This window comes from Taudactylus pleione, unplaced genomic scaffold (genome assembly GCF_031769625.1).
Source record: "Taudactylus pleione unplaced genomic scaffold, aTauple2 ptg000585l, whole genome shotgun sequence".
In the NCBI taxonomy this organism is placed as follows: Eukaryota; Metazoa; Chordata; class Amphibia; order Anura; family Myobatrachidae; genus Taudactylus; species Taudactylus pleione.
In genome coordinates, this window is record NW_028284987.1 from 2,886,835 (window position 1) to 2,912,978 (window position 26,144).

At 45.8% G+C, this 26,144-nt stretch overlaps 1 protein-coding gene across 1 annotated transcript in view; it reads left to right on the plus strand.

The window, feature by feature from the left end:
• ITGAE (integrin subunit alpha E) overlaps positions 1 to 26,144 on the plus strand; it is a 183,438-nt gene that overhangs the window by 70,044 nt on the left and 87,250 nt on the right. Inside the window, exons 5-6 of the mRNA XM_088453654.1 lie at positions 20,511 to 20,637; positions 20,860 to 20,928. Of these exons, the coding sequence (XP_088309780.1) occupies positions 20,511 to 20,637; positions 20,860 to 20,928 (196 nt within the window). The remainder of the gene's footprint in view (positions 1 to 20,510; positions 20,638 to 20,859; positions 20,929 to 26,144) is intronic.

Here is a 26,144-nt window from a genome sequence, read left to right on the forward strand (position 1 = left end):
CTAGCAATTATCACAGTTATTGCATAACCTCTCCCCAATTGCGCAGACTCGGCATCCCAGACGACCACACAGTTCGCTGAGACCAACCCTCTGCTTTCCATACTTAACAATAGATGTAGCATCACCCTAGAGGACTAATAATCTCTACAAAGACTAGGTTTCAGAGCATATATGTAATAAACTAATAAAGAATACTTTATTTACAAAAGAGAGTACAATGCTTAAAAAGAATGTTACAAAGAAAAGAATGGTTACAAAGGTACATACACATATAGCAATATAAAATCTAAAGGAACACTTATAAATTAGCTCAGCTAATTTGCCTGGAAGGAAACAGTAGGGAATGCAAGGACTGCAGGTTAGACTCCCATGTGACATGGATCCCTCAGTTTGAACCCAGAACCCAGGACTTCAATCCTTTTTTATCAGAAGAGCACCACACCTAAGAGGATGTTATCTCAGTAGTCTCTGATTGGTGGATTAGATAATTGGGGGACAGGAACCTCCCAGCTAGCTTCTAAACTTAAAACAGAATAAGCCTAATAACTTCCCCTGCGGATGGATTACCTAAAATATGGGGTGTTCATCTTATTGGTCTTTATTTTATCTATTATATGAGTGTAGATATGATGGGTTTGTGATGGTGCATTCTTGAGATAGCTCATATCTTTAAAACTGTACATCTCAGTGATTTGTGAATCGCACCTACCTGGATGTTGATTCCAGTTATGTTTATGATTTTCCCAGCTTCCAGCTATCACTGATATATCAATTTTATCTCATAAACCATCTCAAATATGACTGATTTTTTGATCTGGCTGTTTGTCATCGCACCTGAATATCAGCCTTGTTACTCTTTGTTTTATCCCCTATAGTGCTTGCTTCCTATAGATACATACACAAAGGGCTGAGCCAGTGGCAAACGCAGGATTTTGAAAGGGAGGTTTCCAATACTTGGTTACAAAACCAATGGCAAAAAATCTAACCACAGATAGGCAGCACTCCTCGGTTACTCAATAATCAATACTCAATAATCCAAGCTTGTTAATCCATTACTGTGCAACGTGTCAGATGAATTTATTACATATTTCGTCAATGCCTTGATGAAATATGTAATAATTGCATCTGAAACGTTGCACAGTAATGGATTAACAAGCTTGGATTATTGAGTACCTGAGGAGCGCTACCTGTACAGTATGTGATTGTATGTTCAAGACTGAGCGGTTTTCTTAGTTCTTAGGATCTGCACCCCGGGTGTTGAACTTTTTTATTTGGACTCGAGTATACTCGACTATATTTATATACACAGTGACATATACACGGCTACACGCACACAGACGCAGACTGCACTGACACAGACACACTAACACACACACTGCACTGACAAAGCCTATACACACACACACTGACACACACATACACTGACAAAGCCTAGACACACACACTGACAGACACTGCACTGACAAAGCCTATACACACACACTGACAGACAGACAGACAGACAGACAGACAGACAGACACTGCACTGACAAAGCCTATACACACACACACACACACTGACAAAGCCTATACACACACACTACAAAGAAACAAGCAACAGAGATCTGCAGAAAAGAATAATGAACTGACAAAGCCTATACACACACACAGAGACTGACACACACACTGACAAAGCCTACTCACACACACACTGACAAAGCCTATACACACACAGACTGGCACACTGACAAAGATCACCCTCCCCCCACCACCACCACCGGCTCCCCCCACATATAAAACATTACACCCACCTGTGGTGCGGCTCTGGGAGAGCGCCGGTCACTGTCACGCAGCAGGATGCCTCCCACAATGCCGGTACGCGGTGCCCTATGGGAACTGCCTGGGAAGAGCTGTGCGCAAGCGCTGCAGCTCCCCCTACAGGCAGCTCAGCCAGGGACAGTTGCCGGCTCACATCTTTACACAAAAGAAATATATTGTCAAGCTGGGCTGCGATGGGGTGGCGGGCAGGGGGGGTTTCTTGGTACTCGGAAACACCCCCTGCGTGCGCGGGTGTGAGCAATATACATGTCCTGGTGACAATGGTACCCTAATTAAATGAACTGGCAGATGGGCTCTAAGCTAGACAAATCTGTTTAGTATTTTCTGACTTTGTTACCTGAGCTGACCAACGTTAACCAAAGGGTCTTCCTGCCGTGTGCACTTCAAAAGAATAATTATCATGTGAGTAATGACATTAGCATCTTATTGATCAGTGAAGGGCCAGAGTTTAACAACAAATTGGTATGGAACAAACTCACAATCATATAAAATGTATAATTCTTCACAAGGAAAAAGAAAACCGTTCGCTCTATCCTGTGATTGGCCGTCCGGGGGAGCCGATGACCAGATCCGTGCTGAATTGCATCATCGTGGCCCCGCCCCTACAAATTCCTGTAATCTCTGCATTTAGTAACAGGCGGGGCCGTGATGACATGATCGCGCAGTCCCACCCTTCGTCCCGCCCCCAAATTCACATCACGTCCCCCTGCTCTAACAATCTGGCTGCCTCCTCCTGAAAGAAGCAGCCACATTGGCGGCAACCCTGCTGTCTGTCCTCATTGTCACTCCTGTCTGTCTTCTCCCTTCTACAGTATAAACTCTCACAATGCAGGGCCCTCTGCCCTCATGTGCTTTTCATTCCCTCACTTATTCCATCAATAGTTCCTCATTGCAATCAACGTCACTGAACTTCTGGTTTCTGCTGGCGCTGCTTTTGTGGGTATTATGACTTTATGTGCAGCACTGGTTACTACTGGCATCTCTGGGTTCGGTGACACCCGGTGCACCAAATAGACCATATGTGTCTGGTGGAGGGGCGTGTGCCTGAAAAGGGGGCATGGTCTTGATGCCACTGCAGCTTACATAGCTTTTGTGGGTATTATGACTGCATGTACAACACTGGTTACAGTGCCCCATGGTCTGCAATGTTTTGTGCTTTAAGTCTTTTGCACTTTTTTCTTGTTTTGTTTGCACTACTTCTGTGTATGCACTATGTAAAGATAGGTACAGACTTTAAAACTGACACACAAACAAAGCTTAGGCTGGTGACAATAGCGCTTAACCACACATATATAGATAAATAGATACACTCCTACCTCAATGGAGATTCCACCGATTATAGGATCCTGAATCCCTTTTGTTAAAACCAGGTAAATGATCCCTTCTTCTTTCGCTACCACTTCCGCAGTTGTGAACATATGAAAGGGAAAAGAGCATATATAGTGTAATGCCGTTTAATAAATTCCCAGGTAAAATAGCAAATTCCATGCTCCTCCAGACAGCACATGACATTCGACTTTCCGGCTTACCATGAGAAAGACCCCAGAGAGGGTCGGAACGCGTGGGTGCCACGTGGACTGCTAGAGATGATCTGGCGTGGACAGGACTCAGGGCGGAGTGTGTACCCAGCCAGTTAAGGATTGCTCTATAGTGGCGCTTATATATGCCATGTGATTTACAACATAGTATGTTATATGTGCTTTTATTATTTATATGTTTTTATTTTTAACTCTAAAATTGCTATTTTACCTGGGAGTTTATTAAACATTACACTATATAAGCTCATTTTCCTTTCATACTGTATGTTTCACAACTGCGGAAGTGACTGCTAAAGATGGTTTTAACTTTTAACTAAAGGGATTCAGGATCCTATAATCAGTGGAATCTCCATTGAGATAGGAGTGTATCTATTTATCTATATATGTGTGGTTAAGCGATATTATCACCAGCATACGCTTTGTTTGTGTGTCACTGTTTTGGTGGAGGTCTTTGGACCACCTCTTAGTGGTTTCATAAGCTGCTTATTTCCATTGCGCTCCTGTGCACTCAGCTATATTTATTACACACACTATAAGATTATCTGTCCAATTTTACTGGTCGGAATGAAAATCTGGTAATGTATGGGAGCAAATGACAATCGACCATTTGCTCCCAAATGGCAGCAAACAGACAAGAACGGTCGTTTGGACAAATTGGTTAAATCAAATGGATTTAGCCAATTTGTGTGAAAGACCATATTTGTCTGTTTTCCAGTGTTTGGGAATGAATGGTCGATTGTCATTTGCTCCCATACATTACCAGATTTTCATTCCGACCAGCCAGGTTGGACAGATAATCTTATAGTGTGTACCTATGTTAAGGCCCTGCAGACCCCTTGTGATGCCATATAAATAAAGGATAATAATAATCTAGCCCCCCCTTACTGTTCCTCCATAATAAATAATAACATTATATATTTCTCCACTGCAGTACTTAATGGTTTAGGTGAAAAACTGTTTCCTTTTATATTTATAAGCTCAGACTGACCTCAGTGTTCTCATGGTACTACAGTATGAGTTACGCTGACTTGTTAGTTGCAGTTTTAAGGACTGTTGTAAGTTAAGATTCTATCTGCACTAAGGCTGCCTATTATCCTGCAGAGGAGACGTCTTGTGAAATCAGCAGGTGTTACATAAAAGCAACAGCTGACACATGTGCCTGCGGGAGAATTCCGCCTTCACCTGCATCAGTTACTATCAACTGTCATAAACTGAATCCTCTATCTGACTGGTGACTAAACTGTCAGAAACAAGTGCACAGGTCACTTGAGGTCATGACTGGAGTATTTATTCATAAAATCGAAAAGGATTCATTCTATTTTTTGTACACTAAACCCCTACATTTTTCAGTTGCACTTAGGGCCCGATTCAGACCCGGACGCAATGCTGTGCTCGCACGCCATGGGCGATTGTCACCCGTCTGCGTATGCGGCAAATGCACATGCGCGAGCCAGTCATAGCGATCGGGAGGCAATCGCTCGGATAACACAAAAGGCCCGGTAGTTTGACTGACTGAATGTGCCATTTGTGGGTGGTGACAGGGGAAGCTCCTGGAAATCGGGGGAGTGGTGGTGCGAATGCTGGCGTGTCTGAGTGGCAAAACAGTGTTTTATGGGCATCCATAATTACAAGGCTGCGTCATTGTACTCGTCACCTGGCTTTTTTTTTTTTAACTGAAGCACTCGCAGTGCTTGCAGTAGGGTAGGGTCTACCACAAGCACTGGGTATGCCTCCGATGGTTCTGATGTTACCGACTGTTATATACACTTCCTCGAGATGACGTGCGTAACGAAGGGCAAGTGGGCATCATCACACTGGCTTGCGAGGACATTGCCGCCGCACGCTAACACATAGAGGGCGTCCTTATGTCTTGCTGTGCGATCGCGGGATTTGCATACACAGCCCCCTGGCGGCTGCGTGCGTGCGCAGCGTTGCATCCGGGTCTGAATCGCCCCCTTATTTCTACAGAGAAATGCATGGATTTGGGGCTAGGACATCGGCATCTACAGGGATGCATCAGTTTTTGCTGGCTGCAGGGAAGAGTTGGTTGGATCAGGGGAGTTCCTATCTGAGTATCAGGGTACTAGTATGCTTACTTGTGCAAAGATGTTTAATTAAAATTATTTTGCTCTGTGTTTTTTGGGGCCAGCATGCACTCTATGGCAGTGATTCTCAACTTCGGTCCTCAAGGCACACTAATGCTACCCATCCACTAGGCGATTAAATTGAGCGATTGAACGATAACGATATCGTTATTGTTCAATCGTTCATTAATCGTTTGCAAATTGTTCACTATAATGTCTGAAACGGCCAGCGATGCGCGCTCCCGCTGGTCATTTTAGACATCTATCATTGGGCAAACATGCTGGACAACCTGACAATAACGTCAGGTTCAGCATGTTTGCAGATGAGTGATGTTCCTACACTGAACGACTGCTCGTTCAGTGTAGGCACATCACAGACTGACAAACGACTGCACAATTACAATGTCGTAATCGTGCAGTCTTTTGCCTGTCTTCTAGCGGATGGGCAGCTTATGGGGAAAATTTACTAAGATTCGAGTTTGGTCGAGTTAGCATTCTCTGGAGAGTTTGGGCATTTTTTTCCACTCGGAACGCAAATTAATCTACTAATGACAAACTCTCTTCACTTCACCATCGTCCAAACTCGAGTAACTTTTCACTAGTGAAGATAGGATTCGGGAATTTACCCAGATAAGAGTTTCTAAACTCTCATGAGAATGGACAAAACTCCTGTCCAAATTCAGCTGCGAGTTCAGCAGAAACATACACAGATCAGTGTGATCCATGTACTTTTATGCCTGTAAATAATAAATGAAGGGTTAATTTACAAAAAAAAAAAAATTATGTATGGTCCCTTCACCAAAAGCATAACCAACCCCGGGCTGCTCAGCCAGTCCTGGTTCCTAAAATTATGAGGAAAAAAACATGTAGGGTTTCCCCGTAATTTAAGAAACCAGCACCTGGCTGCAGGGCCAGTCCTGGTTTTAAATATAGGGGGGTAAAAAATGCATAGGGGTCCGCCTATATTGAAAACCAGCACTAGACCCAAACTAACTGGGGTGTAATGCCACAGCCAGAGGACCCTATCACCAGGTCTCCCCAGCCAAAGCATTCACACCCCACGCCAGTCAGCCCAAGCCAGGGATCTCAGGGGAGGGGGGGACCTCTCCAAGAAGGGGTCCCCCCTCTCCCGACACCCCAGGCTTAGTCTGAAGCCCGGGGCTCTTCCCTGGAGCGATGGGTACGGGGGTAATAATGGTGGAAATAGTTCAAAACTATTGTATTTTACAGCCGAACTACAGGTGCCAGCATGCCTGCCCTTTGGCACTTGTGGAACCTGGCACCTGTACCCCCACTGTAAAATAAATAGTTAAAAAAACACAGTACACACACACCGTCTAAAGTACAACTTTATTACATTCACCTACCTCACTCACACATACTTACCTGCTACCAGTTGATCTGTCCACTTCTCCATGTAGAATCCAATGGGAGTACCTGGAATAAAGATCACATACTCACCTCCATCCTCACGCTGTTCTCCGTAGCATCCCCGTACTTGGCAAAAAAACAAAATGAGTAAAGCGATCCATGCCGGACAGGTGTAGGTATATGTGACATCATATACTTACACCTGCCCGGCATGGATTGGCTTACTCGTTTTGTTATAATGATCGCTGTCATCTGTATTTCCCACGGACCGCTTGCCAATCAGCAGCCACTTTACATGTAGCGGCCACTCATTGGCTAGGACCCATGTGTAACCAGGGGGTGTGGCCAGGGATGTGGTCAAAACCACAGTAGGGTTATAACCATTTTACTTTTCACATTTCAGCCCATTTTCTTTCCACTCTAATAAAGACAGAAAAATGTATTTATGGCATCAGATTTGCAGATATACCTCCCACTCATCCATAAGTTAAACATCTGATTCATTAAAATACACCTCACCATGTGCTTAACATTACGCTCCAAATAAACAAGTTGGCACTGGTACACAGACAGTCTCCAGGGGGAAGATTCCTCTTAACAGTGCTGGCTCGGATGAACAAGACTAACCATGATCTAATCTATAGCAAGCACCTTCAGCTGTATAGTCATGTGTGCGGGGTCCAGACCTGATGGCGGCAACTACTAAACTGATGCAGCGTGCAGCCAGTGAATACCGTCTCAAGGAAGCACTTTTGGGGACTCCGCAGAGCTCCTGGAAGAGTGGTTGCTAATATTGCATCCCGACCTCTTCCTGGTGAAGTAGACAGGATGGTAATAATAATGATGCAGGTTTGTGGGGAGGGGGCCGCCGGGCTGATGTGATTCTATTCGCCTAATGACACGAATAGTCCGGCATCTTCTCTATGGGCTTTTCCCGCAGACGCCAATAATAAAGTCGGTAAGTATGCCCATACATTGTGACACCCAGGGCAACCGTCTACGAGATAAAGGATTAGAGTAGGTACAGTACATTTACAGGAGCTTGCTCTGGATTTGTGAAATACCCACATAACACCAGGCCTAGTGTGTCAGAATGACATGGTGACAGGCTGCCCTTTGTTTCATCATCTTATTGCATTTTTCTTATGTTAAATAAAAATGAAAAAGAAAAATTGGAAAATACATAAATAATATCAATTACCAATGGAATATAATTTTTACAGTATATAGGACTACAAGCTCTATGGCAATTAGGGGTGTGCACCGGCCACTTTTCGTGTTTTGGTTTTGGATCTGGATCTTTCTTCGTGTTTTGGATCTGGATTGGTTTTGCCAAAACCACCCTTCCGTGTTTGGGTTCTGGGTTTTGTGTTTTGGATCTGTATTTTTTTTTTAAAAAAGGATAAAAACAGCTAAAATCACAGAATGTTTGGGTTTTTCTGCTCCTATGCTATTATTAACCTCAATAACCTTAATTTCCACTCATTTCCAGTCTATTCTGAACACCTCACACCTCACAATAGTGTTTTTATGTCCAAAAGGTTGCACCGAAGTAGCTGGATGACTATGCTAAGAGATACGAGTGGGCGGCACAAACACGTGGCCCATCTAGGAGTGACACTGCAGTGGCAGACAGGATGGCAGTTTGAAAAACTAGGCCCCTGACAGTACATAATGCAAAGAAAAAAAAGAGGTGCTAGATGGAATTGTCCTTGGGCTCTCCCACCCACCCTTATGTTGTATAAACAGGACATGCACACTTTAACAAAGCAATCATTTCAGCGCCAGGGTCTGCCACATGACTGTGGCTGAAATGATTGGTTCGTTTGGGCCCCCACAAAACAAGCTGGCAATTAATCTGTCCCTGCACAAACTGGCTCTACGGAGGCAAGATGTCGTCCTCATCCTCCTCATCCACCGATTCTTCACCCTCTTCAGTGTTGTGTACATCCTCATCCTCACAGAGTATTAATTCGTCCCCACTGATATCCACCACCACAGGTCCCTCTGTAGGTTCTGGAGGCTGGTCCCCCTGGAAGAGTTGATAATTCATTTTTATGAACATCATCTCCTCCACATTTTGTGGAAGCAACCTCCTACGCCTTTCGCTGACAAGGTTCCTGGCTGCACAGAACACTCTTTCGGAGTACACACTGGAGGGGGGGCAACTCAGGTAAAATAGAGCCAGTTTGTACAGGGGCCTCCAAATTGCCTCTTTTTCCTGCCAGTACAGGTATGGACTGTCTGACATCCCTACTTGGATGCTGTCACCAATGTAATCCTCCACCATTCTGTAAGTGGTGACAGTATCATATGCAGTGACAGTAGACATGTCAGAAATTGTTGGCACGTCCTTCAGTCCGGACCAGATGTCCAAACCCGCCCTTGACTTATGACACAGGCGCACGCTTGGCGCTGCTGCTGTGTTGATGCACGTGCGGCTACTGTGCATACATTTCGCACACAAACACAGAAAAAAAAGAATTGTTTACTTTTTTGTGGAGTGCACTTTGGGGGTTACACCACCCTTTAACAGACTTAAGGGACACAGGCGCACGCTTGGCACTGCTCCTTTGTTGAAGCACGTGCAGCCACAGTGCACACAATTCACAAACACAGAAAATAATTTTATATTTTGTTTGGAGTGCACTTTGGGGGTTACAGCACCCTTTAACGGTCAAGCCAGCCGGTCCTTTACTTATGACACAGGCGCACGCTTGCCGTTACTTTGTTGCTACTGCACACACAATTCACAAACACAAAAAAATATATATATATGTTTTTTAGAGTGCACTTTGGGGGTTACAGCACCCTTTAACGGACAAGCCAGCCGGCCCTTGACTTATGACACAGTGCACACAATTCACAAACACAGAAAAAAAAATTTTTTTTGGAGTGCACTTTGGGGGAGCACCCCTGATGCACAGATCACCCCCTGGACAACACTACAGCACCCCTCTAGGACTACAGCCTTTATGGGACACTGCACAACACAGTCCAGCCAGCCCCTATAGACTTTGGAGTGGACACAGCCCCTATGGACAACTGACTGCACAACACAGCCCAGCCAGCCCCTATGACAGCAGCACAACACAGCCCAGCCATCCCCTATGGACAACAGCAGCACAACACAGCCCAGCCAGCCCCTATGGACTGAGTGGTCACAGCCCCTATGGACAACAGCAGCACAACACAGCCCAGCCAGCCCCTATGGACTGAGTGGTCACAGCCCCTATGGACAACAGCAGCACAACACAGCCCAGCCAGCCCTAGCTCCCACCCTCCCTCTTCACTGTCCACAGCCGGAGTGAGAAATGGCGCCGATGCGGGGACCTTTTATAGAGTCCAAAACCTGCGAGATCCGGAAGGCGGGATGATGACGTTTTGCCTCGATTTCAGAAACGAGTCCGGCGGGAAAAGTTGAGCCTGACTCGGATACGACTCGGATCGGGGGGGTTCGGATTTCAGAAATCCGAACCCGCTCATCCCTAATGGCAATGGAGGAGGAGAAGCACAGGAACTGAAATCTGGTGCTGACAGAGTGGTGTCCTGCTTTGCGGGAAGGCGCTTCATATTTTTGTCCACACAAAGGGCAGCGTCCATGTCTGCATATTTCATATTTTACTGAAATTACTTCTGCGACTATATGCAAATACTGCTACAAGCCCTTCCCCTGTGTACCTCCGTGCATCTGCAATGACTGAGACGCCCACTTTAAGAGTCTTTAGATGCTGTAATACCGCTGGGTGAGTCTTTAGGCGCAACCATCGATCGCACCATTGAAACTTGCACCAGCCCCATGCTAGGTGCAGATGCTCTGCCAGATTGTGGGCTCCAATGTGACCGATTATGCGCCTGAGTTCGCAACCACTTCAGGGACACTCCCATAAGATGGACCATCTCCGTACATCTGCTTACCCATCATCCTGTCACCACCCAGGAAAGCCCAATACATTTTCAAGACATTTCTGACACCGTTCCTCTCTTTCGCAACGCTGGACACATTCGCAGTGCAATTTATACGCATGTACAGAAAAGACAAATCGCTCAACTGTGCGTGACATTGACATTGTGTTCCACTAAATACCAGGCCTGCAGTATATTGTACATTAACTACAGACGATGCAAATAAAACCAACTTTATTATCAAAATATTGCTTGAGTTGATCACCACTAAAACACATAAAACATAAACTATTCTTTTATATCTACTGTGCACAATATGTATTTTCTCATCTGCAAAGATGTCATTGGAAATAACAGAATTTAAAATATTTGTCAGTAGAATTCTGCCATCTAGTGGGCAAGCTCAGCACAACAGCTACTCAAATTCATGTTATAAATATATCACTTTATGGGCCTGATTCAGAGTCGCATGTTACGCTGAAATTCACGCAAATGGCCTACGTTTTTTCTTCTGCGCATGAGTCTGAGTCGTAGTGGGCATGCATCCTGATTTTGTTTGTTTGTACAGAGCCAAAGTTTAAGCTTAGAACACAGTATCAGAAAGGTGAGGGGCGTTCCTGCGAGGTAACAGGGGGGATGGCTATACAGACACACAGATGTTGCGACTTATGGGAGTGTCTCAGGTGTGTTGTGAGCGTGTCGCTGAAAACATTTGTGTACAAAGACGCTGAACCGCTCACACTGAGAAGCTGCACCTGCTATAGGGATAGTACAAATGTCGAGGATGTGACCAACGGTTCTTCTAAAGATGCATCAAGCTGTTTTTCAGTATCTATGGACGCTGACAGTACTCGCAAATCAAGTTCCTCCATAAAGATGCATTTGTACTTTTTTGCTGGACATCTTAGGAACATTTCAACACGCCCTTACTGTACTACGTGGGAATATCTGTGTAATAATAGTATTATTTGTCTGAAATATACATCTGGCAATGCAGTATGTCTATGTACTATATGACTGGCCAATTGTGGGTATCTCTCTCTATGCACAATCTGGTAATAGGGGCATATGTATGCAATATACTGTGGCAGTGTGGATTATTTCTGTGCTTTATTCGACTGACAGTATGTGGCATCTCTGTGCAATATATCACAGTCAATAGTGAGTTTCTCTGTGCAGTATATGGCTTGGCAATTGTGAGTTTTGTTTGTAATGGCCACAGATGTGCATGTTCGGTTTCCTGGAAACCGAACATACCCAAACTTTGGGGTTCTGAGTAATTCTGAGTCCCAGCTCAGGTCTTCCTCCCAAGTTCGGATCCCAAAAGTAGGCAAAGTGTATTCTTCCCGGCGCAGGATCTCGCTTGTTTTTGATTGCATATAACAGTCCTTCCCTTATGATCGGGCGCCATTCCATACAGGAGTGGAGGGAGGGGTGTGGGACTGTAGGCTGGAGCACTGTGAGGCACCGTAATAACCGAGGTTGGGAAACACTGTTCTAGAAGGTACTTGATAAATGTTAAGTAGAATCCGATTGGTTGCTATGGGCAAATCGCCACTTCTAAAATCCCGCAGTTTAAATATACCCCTTATTGTTTATCTGTCAAAAAAATACCGTAAGGTGGGACTGATTCAGACCCGGTCGCAAGTGCTGAGTGCTCGCAACCGGGTCGATGGTGGCCCACAGCGCATGCGCACGACGGAGCCAGCTCCATTGTGCGCATGCGCGAGACCCGGCTAGCGACGGGCAATCCGTCGCTCCGGGTCTCGTACCAAAGGGGGCGTGCTGTCGATGTTGAGTGACAGCTCGCCCCCTTTGGTGGGCGGGCCGGAGGGGTGGCTGCCCAAATGGAGGCGTTCCCATGAGAACGCCTACCGTTTGGGGGCGGCCCCCTTGACATCACAAGTGATGTCAGTGGGAGAGCTTTCGGCTGTTTGAGCCGAAAGCTCTCTGGGGCTTGCAGCCACGAGACCCTACCACACGGGTCTCATCGCAAGCCTGATGGTCGCGATGGTCTTGACCATTGCAACCGTCATCCTGGCCGCTCACATTAGCTGTGGGTGGTCACCCACAGCTATGCGAGCGGCCAGGAGGCCGCTCCAAAAAAAAAAAAAAAAAACGCCCTGATTCAGAGCGAGCGCTCTTTCAGAGTCCGGCTCTGAATCAGGCCCTGTTTTCAAGGCTGCTGCACCCCAAGAAGGCCTCTTTGTTATGAGGATTTTTCCCCCCAGTTATATATAAAAAAAATGAATGAAAAAATGATGTTGTATATTTTAAGAAGTGTGTGTTCAATTCAGACAAGTGACCCAACATATATTACTGTTCTTTGTGTGGTGGTGTCCCACTCTTAATCTGCACTCCAAAACAATTCTCACAAAGATCTATTCCTTCAAGTGCATGCAAACAATTGCCAGTGTTGTTTGTGTCTAAATAACAAAGCCATTAGTGCAAACAAATTTGCATAGTGTATTATCCTTCCAGTGTAAGCAACAGAGGGCCTGATTCAGAGCCGGACGCTCTGAAAGATCGCTCGCTCTGAATCGGGGCATTTTTTTTTTTTACCACCCACAGCTATTGCGAGCGGCCAGGTGATGGTCGCGATGGTCTTGACCATCGGGGCTTGCGACAAGACCCTTGTGGTAGGGTCTCATTCCCGCAAGCCCCAGTGAGCTTTCGGCTCTATTAGAGCCGGAAGCTCACCCACTGACATCTTCGGGAACGCTTCCGTTTGGCCAGCCACCCCCCCCTGCCTGCCTCCAAAATGGGGCAAGCTGTCAATCAAAATCAACAGCTGCCCCGCTTTGGTGCGAGACCTGCAGCGCCCGACGCTAGCCAGGTCTCGCGCATGCACACGTTGGAGCCGGCTCCGGCGTGCGCATGCGCAGTGGCCAAACATCGACCCGCTTGCGAGCGGGTCTGAATCAGGCCCAGTGTGTGCAGTGTGTCCCACCCTTAATATGCACTCCAAAACAATTCTTACAAAGACCTTTTCCTTCAAGTGCGTGCAAACAATTACCATTGTTGTTTGTTTCTAAAAAACAAAGCCAATACTGCAAACAAATTTGCATAGTGTGTTATCCTTCCAGTGTAAGAGACTGTGGGCTAAATTTACTAAAGTGAGAGTTTTCAGAAGTGGAGAGGTTGTCCATAGCAACCAATCAGATTCTAGCTATTATCTTCTAGAAGGTGCTAGATAGATGTTAAGTAGCATCTGATTGGTTGCTAACGGGCAACACCTCCACTTCTAAAACTCTAATTTTAGTAAATATAGCCGTGTGCGGTGGTGTCCCCCCATAATCTGCACCCCAAAACAAGACTCACAAAGAAGATACAATGATGTCTCCTGATTCTGTTTTTATGGCCAATGCTGCTGCCAGGAAAAAAATGACCTTCCCAAGAAACTGGTGAGGAGCATGAGTCAACTCAGCTCACCAGAGTGCGTGAAACACCATTATGACATCTGGTCAGGATTAAAAGAATTGCCCAAAATTATTGAAATCTCTACCATGACTCAGCCTGATAAAGTGAGAATCAACAGAATGGTGGATAATTATTTTAATGACAACGTACAAATTAACGTATCATACAGTCCCTTTGAATACTGGGGAAAAAAAGGGAATTTGGAGTCCCTTGTACAAACTAGCTTTGATTTACTTAAGCTGCCCACCTCCAGTGTGTACTTAGAAAGAGTATATAGCACAGACAGGAAACTTGTGAGCGATTGGCGTAGGTCTAGAAGGCTACTTCCTACGCCAGATTTTACTGTATAAAAACTGATGTTGTGATGATATTAACAACCCTGATGAGGATGAGGGTGAGGATTATAATGACATATTCACTCTGTAAACATGATTAATAACAACACTGGTAGCCTCCTTAAGCCCACTGGTAGCTGATTTTGTGTGGGCCTAACACACAAAGTACTTCAGCCACAAAAGTGGCAGTCCCTGTCGCTGAAGTGCTTGGTTTGTTAAACTGTGAATGTCCTTTTCAATATACAACATAAGAGTGAGTGGGAGGACAATTCCAACTTGCACCACTTTTCATTATGGGCTTTGCCAAGATTGTGTGTGTGTGACAGGCAGTGTACTGTACAATATATTACTGTACAGTACACAGTATATTACTGTACAGTACTGCATATTACAATCATGTTCTTTTGTGTCTTGCAATTCTTGCATAACTGGGTACATTGTTTGGGAAAAAAAAACATAACTTATTAAAGCAAATTTTAAGTGACCCTCTCTGCAATTTGAAGTAAATGAATGCTCTGATTTTCAGGAACACCCCCACCAAAAAAAACAACAATTTGGTTGTAATAACTAGGTGTGTTTTGATTTCACTGACTATTATACATTGTATTATAGAGTTAATTTGTTTGATGAACAAATATTCAGCCTATTAGTTCACTTGGAGCCAAGAGTATCACTCAAAAAATGTCTCCTTCCACTTAGTGGTGACAAGGCAAAATGTATAGTGTTCAGTTAATATAGGTGTAAAGGCCTTAGAGGTCTATATTTAATAATGTCTCTAAAGCCATAAAAGTTGCAAAAAAACATGCATTTACAGGTGGTATTAAAGGCTGTAGGAACTGATGAGCAATCTGAGACAAGATGTATAGATAAAGATGAGAAAGGGACCAATAACAGAATCTTGGGGAACTCCAACAGGAAGGGGGAGGTGAAGATAGGTGTGGTGATACAGAAAGTGTGATTGATCCCCAAACTCACCCCAAGCCATGACCTCTTCATCTCCAACTCCATGTCTTTCCCCTTCCGAACCACCACTCCAGCACTCCTACAGTCATTTTTTTTTTCACATACCCCAAGACATGATGGCCATCAGAAAAGTGGCGTGCACTTCCCTGGTCATTCCTCCTGAGCTCACTTTCTCCTTCTCCTTTGTTAATGTCCACTTCATCCTCCTTTTCCTTCCCATGCACCTCCGAGTTGCCTTCAGCTACTATCCCCCTGGTAATTTCCTCAAATTTAATTCCCAGATAACGTCTCTGCTCGGCTCCCCTACTTTTTCTGGTCTGACTTACCCCTTTCATCTTGAAGGTCTTCAACATTCCTATTGACAATCCAGCCAGTACTATTGCATCGAAAATTCTCTAAATTACCATCTCATTTGGTCTTTCTCAATGGACTTCATCCCACTTACACATCAGTAGTCACTCTTTAGGCTTCTTCTACCTATGTACTGTGTCTGATTTAAATTACCTACCCTCCCTCTTTCCAGCCACCACCTCTTTTCTTTTAACATTCCCTTAGCTCCTCTTGCTTCTCCAAAGGCTAACCTCGCTCTGCGTAACCTGGAGGCCCTTGATCCATTTAGCTTACCCCTTTCATACGAATTTCCTCTCTCCCATCACTTTTCTTTTCTGCCCTGACCAAGATGTTGCACTCTGACTGTGTTCTCACCTCTGCAACTGAATCAACTGCCCCCAATCTTGGCATTCCTCTCTAACTCAATATCTCCAAAAAAGAAGCTTTCACCGGGCTGAGTCCCTCTGGCAAAATATTTATTCTCTTCCTTACTTTATCCCTTTCAAAATCATCCTCTCCTCCTATAGCCCTGCAATTTTCCTAATCTAAATAGTCCAACATTAAGGGGTATATTTACTAGAGATTGCTTTTTTAATTCCACCTATTCTCATCAGTTTTGAGGGCTGGATTTCAAAGGGCAACAGTAATACTTGCAAAATTAGGCTTGTTTTACGTGTACCACTATTGCCCTTTTAAGTCCAGCTCTCTAAGCCGATGAGAATCGTCGGCTTTGAAATCATGACCTTCAGCAAATATACTGTACCTCTAATCTTCTCACAGTCCTCTAACCCTTGCCGCCTCTATGCCACCTACAATTGCCTCATTTTACCACCCGTCCTCTTCCCTACCTTTTTCTCAGCTACTAATTTTATTTCTGCTTTTCCACAAAAATGAATCTATATCAGGGGCGTTTCTAGAGAGAAGGGGGCCCGTGTGCAGTCTCCGACATGGGCCCCCTCCTCTTTGTCCGGCGGCTGGCAGCGCACTGAGCTGTGCGTGTCCAGCGCCGGAGTTATTGACTCTGGGCACTAGAGTGCACCCAGAGTCTATAGAGTATGCGCAGGTCACCGGGAAAATGGCCACAGCGGCCATTTTCCCTGTACTGCGTATGCACAAACGACTGGAAAATTATCGCGAAAATTGCCGGGAAAATAGTTTGTCCCCTGTATTTTGGCAACCAGGGCTGGTGCTGGTTGTGCTTAATACAGGGGACCCCTACATCGTTTGTCCCCTGTATTTAGTACAACCAATACTGGGTCTCCAATGCCCGGTGCTGGTTGTTCTTTTGGGGAGGGAGTCATGCCGTTTTTTGGGGGGTTTTTTACACTGGTTTTAATTTTTTTTAACACATAAGCACAGATGGATCTCACTGATCCATCCATGCATCTGTGTTTATGTTTTTACACACAGATGCATGCATCATGGATCTCCCTGATCCGTGCATGCATCTGTGTCGGTTGAGATGTGAAACTCAAATGGAAAAAGGTGTTGTATTTGAGATTTCTATTTGGGTTAATTTTTGCGTCTTTTGCAGCAGATTTGCAGTATATTTCAGTCATTATAACAAATCCTTAGTTAATTTTCAGGTCCTATTGATGTCTATGGCAAAAGGCTGCCGAGTTGGACCGATGATGTATGTGTCCAAAAACATGTTACCGTCCGAGTTTCAGGTGTTCTCGACCAATTTTTCCTTTTCGAATGGAGCAAAGTCGGCAGAGTTTAGCCTTTAGTAAATTCCAAATATGCAGTTTACGGCAGATATTGCCTCATTCGATGTCATTCGAGCTTAGTAAATTTATTCCATTGTTGTTTATACAATATAGCACATATACAGTATAGTTATTTATATAGCACACATATAGGGGGTGATACTGAGTTGAACTTATCTGAGATCACTTTTCTACATGCCCCCATGGAATTCTACTTACATTCATGCGATAGTCCGCCGAAGAGTGCAGAAAATCTGCGTGACTAACACCGGAAGCCTATCCCACTTACTGGTTTGCAGAAGCAACCGTCATCATTAGAATGTGGACTTGTACCTGCCACATGTTAGGTGCAAAAGATCCATTAGAAACAGATATCCTATCTCCGTCCAAATGCTATGATCAGGACTGCCATCAGAAATCGTGGGGCCCGGTACTGACAAAATAGGCAGGGCCAACCCCGGGGGATGACGCAGAGGTGAGTAGAGCTGTGTATAATGTTGGTGTAGTTACCCTGGGGGATGGGACGTCAATTGGTGTGTAAACCAGTTTAAAAATTCTCAAAGTTTGGGGTCGGGAAGGAAGGATGTACATGGGGGGCAGAGGGCTGGGAAACCTTGACTGGGAGGGCACAGAGAAGGCTGGACTGGGAGTGCACAGGGCAGGGAAGGTTGGACCTTAAATGGAACGCACAGGGCAGGGAAAGCTTGCTGGACTAGGGGGGGGCAGGGCAGGGAAGACTAGGTGTACTAGGGGGAGGCACAGGGCAGGGAAGGCTGGACTGGGGTGGGGGGACAGGGCAGGAAGACTGGCTAGATTAGGGGAGCACAGGGCAGGTAAGGATGGCTGATTTAGTGTGAGCACAGGGCAGGGAAGGCTGGCTTGATTAGGGGGATCACAGGGCAGGAAAGGCTGGCTGGACTGGGGGGGGCACGGGGCAGAAAAGGCTGACTGGACTAGGGGAGCAGAGTCGTAGCTAGACTTTTTGGTGCCCTGTGCCAGAAAGAGCATTGGAGCTCCCCTCATTTTTCAAAGGGACATAATGCACCCAAAAAAGGGCCAGGGCTTCATGGGGAAGGGCCAGGGAAGAGATAGGGGAGGCTTGGAGATGCTGGGGATAAAAGAAGAGGAAGCTACAAGCGAGAATGATATTAAATAGAAAATTTACTGTCCCAAACAGCACCCCCTGCCCTGTGGTGCCCTGTGCGATGGCACCGGCCGCACTATGGCTCTGTAGGGGACCACAGGGCAGGGAAGGCTGTCTGGAGTAGGGAGTTAGGGCAGGGAAGGCTAGCTGCACTAGGTGGAGGGGCATTGAACAGGGACTCCGTGTCCTACTTTGTTTCTTCAGCGGGCCTGGGAGACAGCAGTGCAGATATACAACGGCAGTCAGGGAGAAACAGCGCCGCCTGCAGTATTTCAAATATGGCGTCGACCGCGAGCCAATCACAGCTCGCGGACCAGCAGGCAATCAAGAGCGGCCATCGCGGCCACTCCTGATTGGCTGCCAGTCCGCGAGCTGTAATGGCTGATGGCGGCTCTGGCTACGATCATGCATGAATGTTGAATTACCCACAACGGAAACTGTGGTCCATCAACAGACAGATCACTGCATTCGCAGAACAGGTCCTGCGATCTTGCTCGCAGATTCCCCAAGTTTGGGGGGCATGCTTGGTCACCGTTCACGGAAGTTGAGGGACAAGGCCAGGGTCTGGACGCAGATTCCTGGCCTCTTAAGTGACTAGCACCCGGTCAAGCTGCAGGAAGCTTCAGTTCCAAAAGCCTGATCAAAGGAGCACCCATCGCGACATCGGTCGTAGTGCTGAGATCGCAAATGCAGCAAGGAGGTGTCTGACACCTCCTTCTGCATTTGCATCTGAGATGGACAGAATTACACAGAAGCTTGTGTGCGGCTCGGCAAATCTGTCCATCTCTGAATCAAGCCCTCTATCTGTCAGTGATCTGGAGCATGCACCCTCGGTAATATCTTTGTTTCGCACATGCAGTAAGCTTAAATTTAAGAGATGTTTTGTTTGAAGCCAATTAATCTACCAGTATGCTTTGGGAGTGTGGGAGGAAGCCAGAATACCTGGAGAAAAAAATTTGTAAACACAGGGAGAACGTACTGTACACACATAGGCCTTTATTCAGAGGCGGCCGTACGGTCTACGACCGCACGGCCGACTCAAAGTTTGTCAAGTGCGCATGCGCACGAGGGAGCCGGCTCCCTCGTGCGCATGCGTGAGACCCGCTACGACCGACAGCGCTGGTCGTAGCGGGTCTCTTTCCAAAGGGGGCGAGCTGTCGATGTTGATTGACAGACCGCCCCGTTTGGAAGGCGGGCAGGGGGGGTGGCAGCCCAAACTGAGGCGTTCCTATGGGAACGCCTGCCGTTTGGGGGAGGCCCCACTGACATCACTAGTGATGTCAGTGGAGAGCTTCCGGCTCTGACAGGGCCAGAAGCTCTCCGGGGCTTACGACAAGTGAGACCCTACCCTAGGGTCTCGTCGTAAGCCCTGATGGTCTCTGACCATCGCGACCATCACCCGAGCGGTCGTTAGAGCTGTGGGTGTTAACCCACAGCCTAACGACTGCAACAGAGGCGGGCAGTCAGGATGCAAGTGGCCGCCCAGTTTCTGAGCGACCGCTTGCATCCTCCGTCCACCTCTGAATGAGGCCCATAGTGCTTCATTTAGGAATTTAACTCATGACCTCAGAGCTGTGAGGCAGTAATTCTAACCCTTACACCAACCTTGCTGCCCTAAAATAATAATAAGCTAAAATAACATCATTTAATGACAATATGTAAAGTGTAGCAGCAATGAACAGTGCAATATAGACCACGAACATGATGCTGCAAAACCAACCTCATAAATAGGGCTCATGGCAACCAATCAGATGTTTGCTTTCATTTTCTAAACTGCTCTACTAAAATAAAAGTGTTTCATTGTTTGCAATGGGCAACTTTGCCGTTTCCTTTACACAGTCTTCTATAAATGACCTAGTAAGTTTTTCTATTCACTTATGTATCCTATACAGACTTGTCAGCAGTTCAAGGACCGTAAGAAGAAAAGCACTACAGAAGAATTAAATGGCGTTTGTTCACTGATCACTAACGAAAATGGCTCAAAAAAGAATGTGGTCTATCCTGGTCTTGCAAATACTGGTACATATAGATTTTTATTAATCAATAGTATAGATTTAGGTAGCTTTTCACTAAACTGTATTAAATCTCACAATGAATTATTTCAAATTGAGTATGGTACATTTCTGGAAAATATACAGCAATTATATTTACACATGAGTAAAAATAGTGATACTTACTTTACATTTGTAATAAATTGTTTCCTGAACACTTGTATGTATTGAAACTTGTCTTTTTATACAGTGTATGACTATTTGTTGGAAAAGAACAAAAATAACACTTGTGCCATAGATGGAATCTTACATCATAAAGGTAAGTGGTGCTGAGGCAGTGCCAAAATGCAAAATGTGAATAGTCAATAGGTAACATTGAATGGTCATTTAGGAGCCACAAAACTGCATGACCAATGCAGCTTCGAAATGAGGCTTTGAGCCACTCCCAACCACAAGAACGAGCTAAAAGCATTATGAACAGCAATGGGCAACATCTGGTGAGAAGTATACACACGGTTCTGAAGTATATAGTGTCACAGGTCAGGTTCATGGGTGCTGTCTCGGGATGCAGTCAGGAAGCCGACGGTCGAAATGGCGCCCGGCATACCGAACGAAGATAAGCCAGGCGGTGGGCGTGGACAGCCGCGGGGGGGGATGGTTAGTTTAGGGGCTCCCGGGGGGGACTTAGGGTTAGGCCCCACCCCAGGAAGGTTAGGGTTAGGCTAGGGGAAGGGGGGGGGTTAGGGCTAGGCACCCCCGGGGGGGAGGTTAGGGTTAGCCATCCCCCCGGGAGGGTTAGGGTTAGGTTGCTGAGACGGGGGGTTAGGTTTAGGCACTTAGGGGGGTTAGGGTTAGGCACTAGGGGGGAGGTTAGGGTTAGGTACCCCTAAGGAGGGTTACGGGGGAGAGGGTTAGATTAGTTAGTGTACTTACCGATCGTGATTTTCAATGGTGCCGCTCTTCCGACATCGGGATTTGACATAGGTCCGGCGGTCATTCATACAGATTACGCTGTCTCCTGGGTTAGACAGTAGCACTTTACATGCAGCAGCCAATTAGCAGTACATCAGTCTAGGGCCTTGGAATAAGTACCCGCAGATAGTTTAATTTGATATAAAAAAAAAAAAAAATCCTAGCTTGTCTGGCTCTAACTGAACATAATATGTCTCCCTCTTTAACAAGGGGAAAGACCTAGGGCTTTACGAAGACTTCTGTTTGTGGTTATGTCTGATATTTAAAAAGGCAGTGCATTTAATAGCCGTGTCTTGCTAGTAAAAGCACTTCCCTTTTAATTATTGGGCATAAACATGAAGTGAAGTGTCAAGTTTTACAACCCGACACTTCATAAATAAACCCCCTAGTGCAGGGCGTAGGGAGGGTAGTTCCACTGGTGCGTGAGCTCCAGGCACCTTACTAACCAGAGGGCTCCCTGAAGTCGGACTCTGGAGCAGCTGTCAAGTAGCTGACAGCCTGTGCCGGGTCCGCAGCAGCAACAGCAGCTCCTGTCCTGCCTTCCTGCTCTAGTGAGAGACTCCTGGTCACTAGAGGAGCTTGTGCTGAGCCCTGATTGGTGGAGCTCAGCACATGTTCATCTGACCCTAGCAGGGGGCGGGACTACAGCAGCATGTAGAGGAAGAAGTTGCAGGGTCCACATTAAGGTAAGAGAGGTTATACCCCAGTTATGTCCACCACCCTCCCTGCCTGTATGTACTGTATGTGTGACCCTTCCTGACTGTATGTACTGTATGTGTGTATGTATGTGTGACCCTTCCTGCCAGTATGTGTGACCCTCCCTGCCTGTATGTACTGTATGTGTGTATGTGTGACCCTTCCTGCCTGTATGTACTGAATGTGTGTCCGTGTGTGTGTGTGTGTGTGTGTGTGTGTGTGTGTGTGTGTGTGTGTGTGTGTGTGTGTGTGTGTGTGTGTGTGTGTGTGTGTATGTATGTACTGTGTGCGTCCCTTCCTGCCTGTATGTATGTATGTATGTATGTATGTACTGTATGTGTGTCCCTTCCTGCCTGTATGTATGACCCTTCCTGTCTGTATGTGTATGTATGTATTGTATGTATGTATGTGGCCCTGCCTGTATGTGTGTGTCTATGTATGTATGAATGTGTGACCCTGCCTGCATTTGTATGTATGTGACCCTGCCTGTATGTGTGTGTCTATGTATGTATGAATGTGTGACCCTGCATGTGTATGTATGTCTGTATGTATGTATGAATGTGTGACCCTGCCTGCATGTGTATGTATGTCTATGTGTATGTATGTATGCGACCCTGCCTGTATGTGTGTGTCTGTGTATGTATAAATGTGTGACCCTGCCTGCATATGTATGTTTTTCTGTGTGTATGTATGTATGGATGTGTGACCATTCCTGTATATGTTTGTATGTATGCGTGACACTGTATGTATATGTATGTATGTATGTATGTATGTATGTGTGACCCTGCCATGTACAGTCAGGTGCATAAATATTGGGACATTGACAGAATTTTCATATTTTGGCCTCTATTCACCACCACAATGGCTTTGAAATGAAACAAACAAGATGTGCTTTAACTGCAGACTTTCAGATTTAATTTGAGGGTAATTACATCCAAATCAGGTGAACGGTGTAGGAATTACAACAGTTTCTATATGTGCCTCCCACTTTTTAAGGGGCCAAAAGTAATGGGACAAACTGAACAATCCTAAATCTAACTTTCACTTTTAATACTTTGTTGCAAATCCTTTGCAGGCAATTACAGCCTGAAGTCTGGAACGCATAGACATCACCAGACGCTGGGTTTCATCCCTGGTGATGCTCTGCCAGGCCTCTACTGCAATTGTCTTCAGTTCCTGCTTGTTCTTGGGGTATTTTCCCTTCAGTTTTGTCTTCATCAAGTGAAATGCATGCTCAATCGGATTCAGGTCAGGGGATTGACTTGGCCATTGCATAACATTCCACTTTTTAGCCTTAAAAAACTCTTTGGTTGCTTTTGCAGGATGCTTCGGGTCATTGTCCATCTGCACTGTGAAGCGCCGTCCAATGAGTTCTGAAGCATTTGACTGAATATGAGCATATAATATTGCCCGAAATACTTCAGAATTCATTCTGCTGCTTTTGTCAGCAGTCACATCATCAATAAATACAAGGGAACCAGTTCAATTGGCAGCCATACATGCCCACGCCATGACACTACCACCATCATGCTTCACTAATGAGGTGGTATGTTTTGGATCATGAGCAGTTCCTTTCCTTCTCCATACTCTTCTCTTCCCATCACTCTGGTACAAGTTGATCTTTGTCTCATCTGTCCATAGGATGTTGTTCCAGAACTGTAATGACTTTTTTAGATGTTGTTTGGCAAACTCTAATCTGGTCTTCCTGTTTTTGTGGCTCACCAATGGTTTACATCTTGTGGTGAACCCTCTATATTCACTCTTGTGAAGTCTTCTCTTGATTGTTGACTTTGACACATATACACCTACCTCCTGGAGAGTGTTCTTGATTTGGCCAACTGTTGTGAAGGGGTTTTTCTTCACAAGGGAAATAATTCTTCTGTCATCCACCACAGTTGTTTTCCGTGGTCTTCCGGGTCTTTTGGTGTTGCTGAGCTCTCCGGTGCGTTCTTTCTTTTTAAGAATGTTCCAAACAGTTGATGTGGCCACACCTAATGTTTTTGCTATCTCTCTGATGGGTTTGTTTTGATTTTTCAGCCTAATGATGGCTTGCTTCACGGATAGTGACAGCTCTTTGGATCTCATATTGAGAGTCAACAGCAACTGATTCCAAATGCAAATGTCACACCTAGAATCAACTCCAGACCTTTTACCTGCTTAATTAATTATGAAATAACGAGGCACATATAGAAACCGTTGTAATTCTTACACCGTTCACCTGATTTGTATGTAATTACCCTCAAATTAAATCTGAAAGTCTGCAGTTAAAGCACATCTTGTTTGTTTCATTTCATAGCCATTGTGGTGGTGAATAGAGGCCAAAATATGAAAATTCTGTCAATGTCCCAATATTTATGCACCTGACTGTATGTATGTGTATATATGTAGCGGTTATATTATATAGTGCACACTTTTTGGGGGGGGGGGGGCACGGTAGCATGCTCGTGCTCCCGGCACCCTGACCACATGCTACTCTGTGAGTTGGCCCTAGTGAGTTGGCCCTAGTGTCCAACTCACTAAACAGACAGCACTTTAGCACAGCACTTACATTAAGCTGTTACGGTGTTTCTCAGGAGGCCTCTATGCTGTTTCCCCCAGACAGTAAGAGAAAATGACTAGAGACACTGACACACCCTTTATCATCCTCTCACAGGTGGTCTGGCAATCAAAGCTGCTTAAATACTTACGTGGTCGTATGGGATGTGAACGCATCCAGCTGTGCTTCAGCTGAGAAGGTGCGACCGCACCTCCCCATTGTTTTTGAAGAGGAATTTGTTCTACACATGTGCAGAACAGATCTCCTCTGACTCCCCGGACTCTCCTGTGGAGCCGGCAATTTCAGTTCGGGTTTGCTGGAAAAATCGTTAGTTAAGTGGTCAACAGCGGACTGTGGGCCTGATTCAGACCCGCTCGCAAGCGCTATGTTCTTGCAAGCAGGTCGATGGTGGGGCACTGTGCACGCGCAAGCCCCGGAGCGAGTGAGAAATTCACTCGCTCCGGGGCTCGCTACAAACGGGGCGGCTGTCGATGTTGATAGACAGTTTGCCCGTTTTGTAGGCGGGGAGGGGGGTGGCTGGCCAAACGGAGACGTTCCCGAAGTAACGTCTGCCATTTGAGTGCGGCCCGACTGACATATCTAGTGATATCAGTAATGAGCTTCCGGCTCTATTAGAGCCGGAAACTCACTGGGGCTTGCGGCAGACAAGACCCTACCACAAGGGTCTCGTCGCAAGCCCGATGGTCGCGATGGTCACAACCATTGCGACCATCACCTGGCCACTCACAAAAGCTCATTAAGCTCCAAAAATACAATATTTTCGGAGCTTGACTGCGGGACCATTTGCCATTTTCAGATGGCGTTTGTTCCCGCACCATCCCTATGGGAAGGTGTCCCGGGGTTGCGAAGAGGGTTCCTTTCGAAATGCATTTAAACATCGAAACATGTTTAAGTCATACTTGCCTACACTCCCAGAGTGTCCAGGAGATTTTCTTGGAGATCTCCTGGACTCTAAAGAGAGCAGACCAGCCTCCAGGGTTTTTGGTGAATCGCACCATTATAGCCTCACTCCCACTACACAATCTGTATTGTACAGTAAAGGCTGGAGTTACAATCACATGATTCATGGCATCACACCCTCTTCACCTCCCTCCTGGGCCTGCGCATCCAGCATATCACAGGCAGCCTGGGTAAAAAGCTGTCTATGTATATCTATTTACAGTATACAATGTTGGTTACATTTTACAGGAGCAGGGCTATAACTGATAAGGGAACTAGGAAGAGACGAAGAGGGAGGACAGAAGACATTATTTAAGAGATTGAGGATAAGTGGTAGCTTAAAGGAACAGGTGTATTTTCAGGGCACAGTT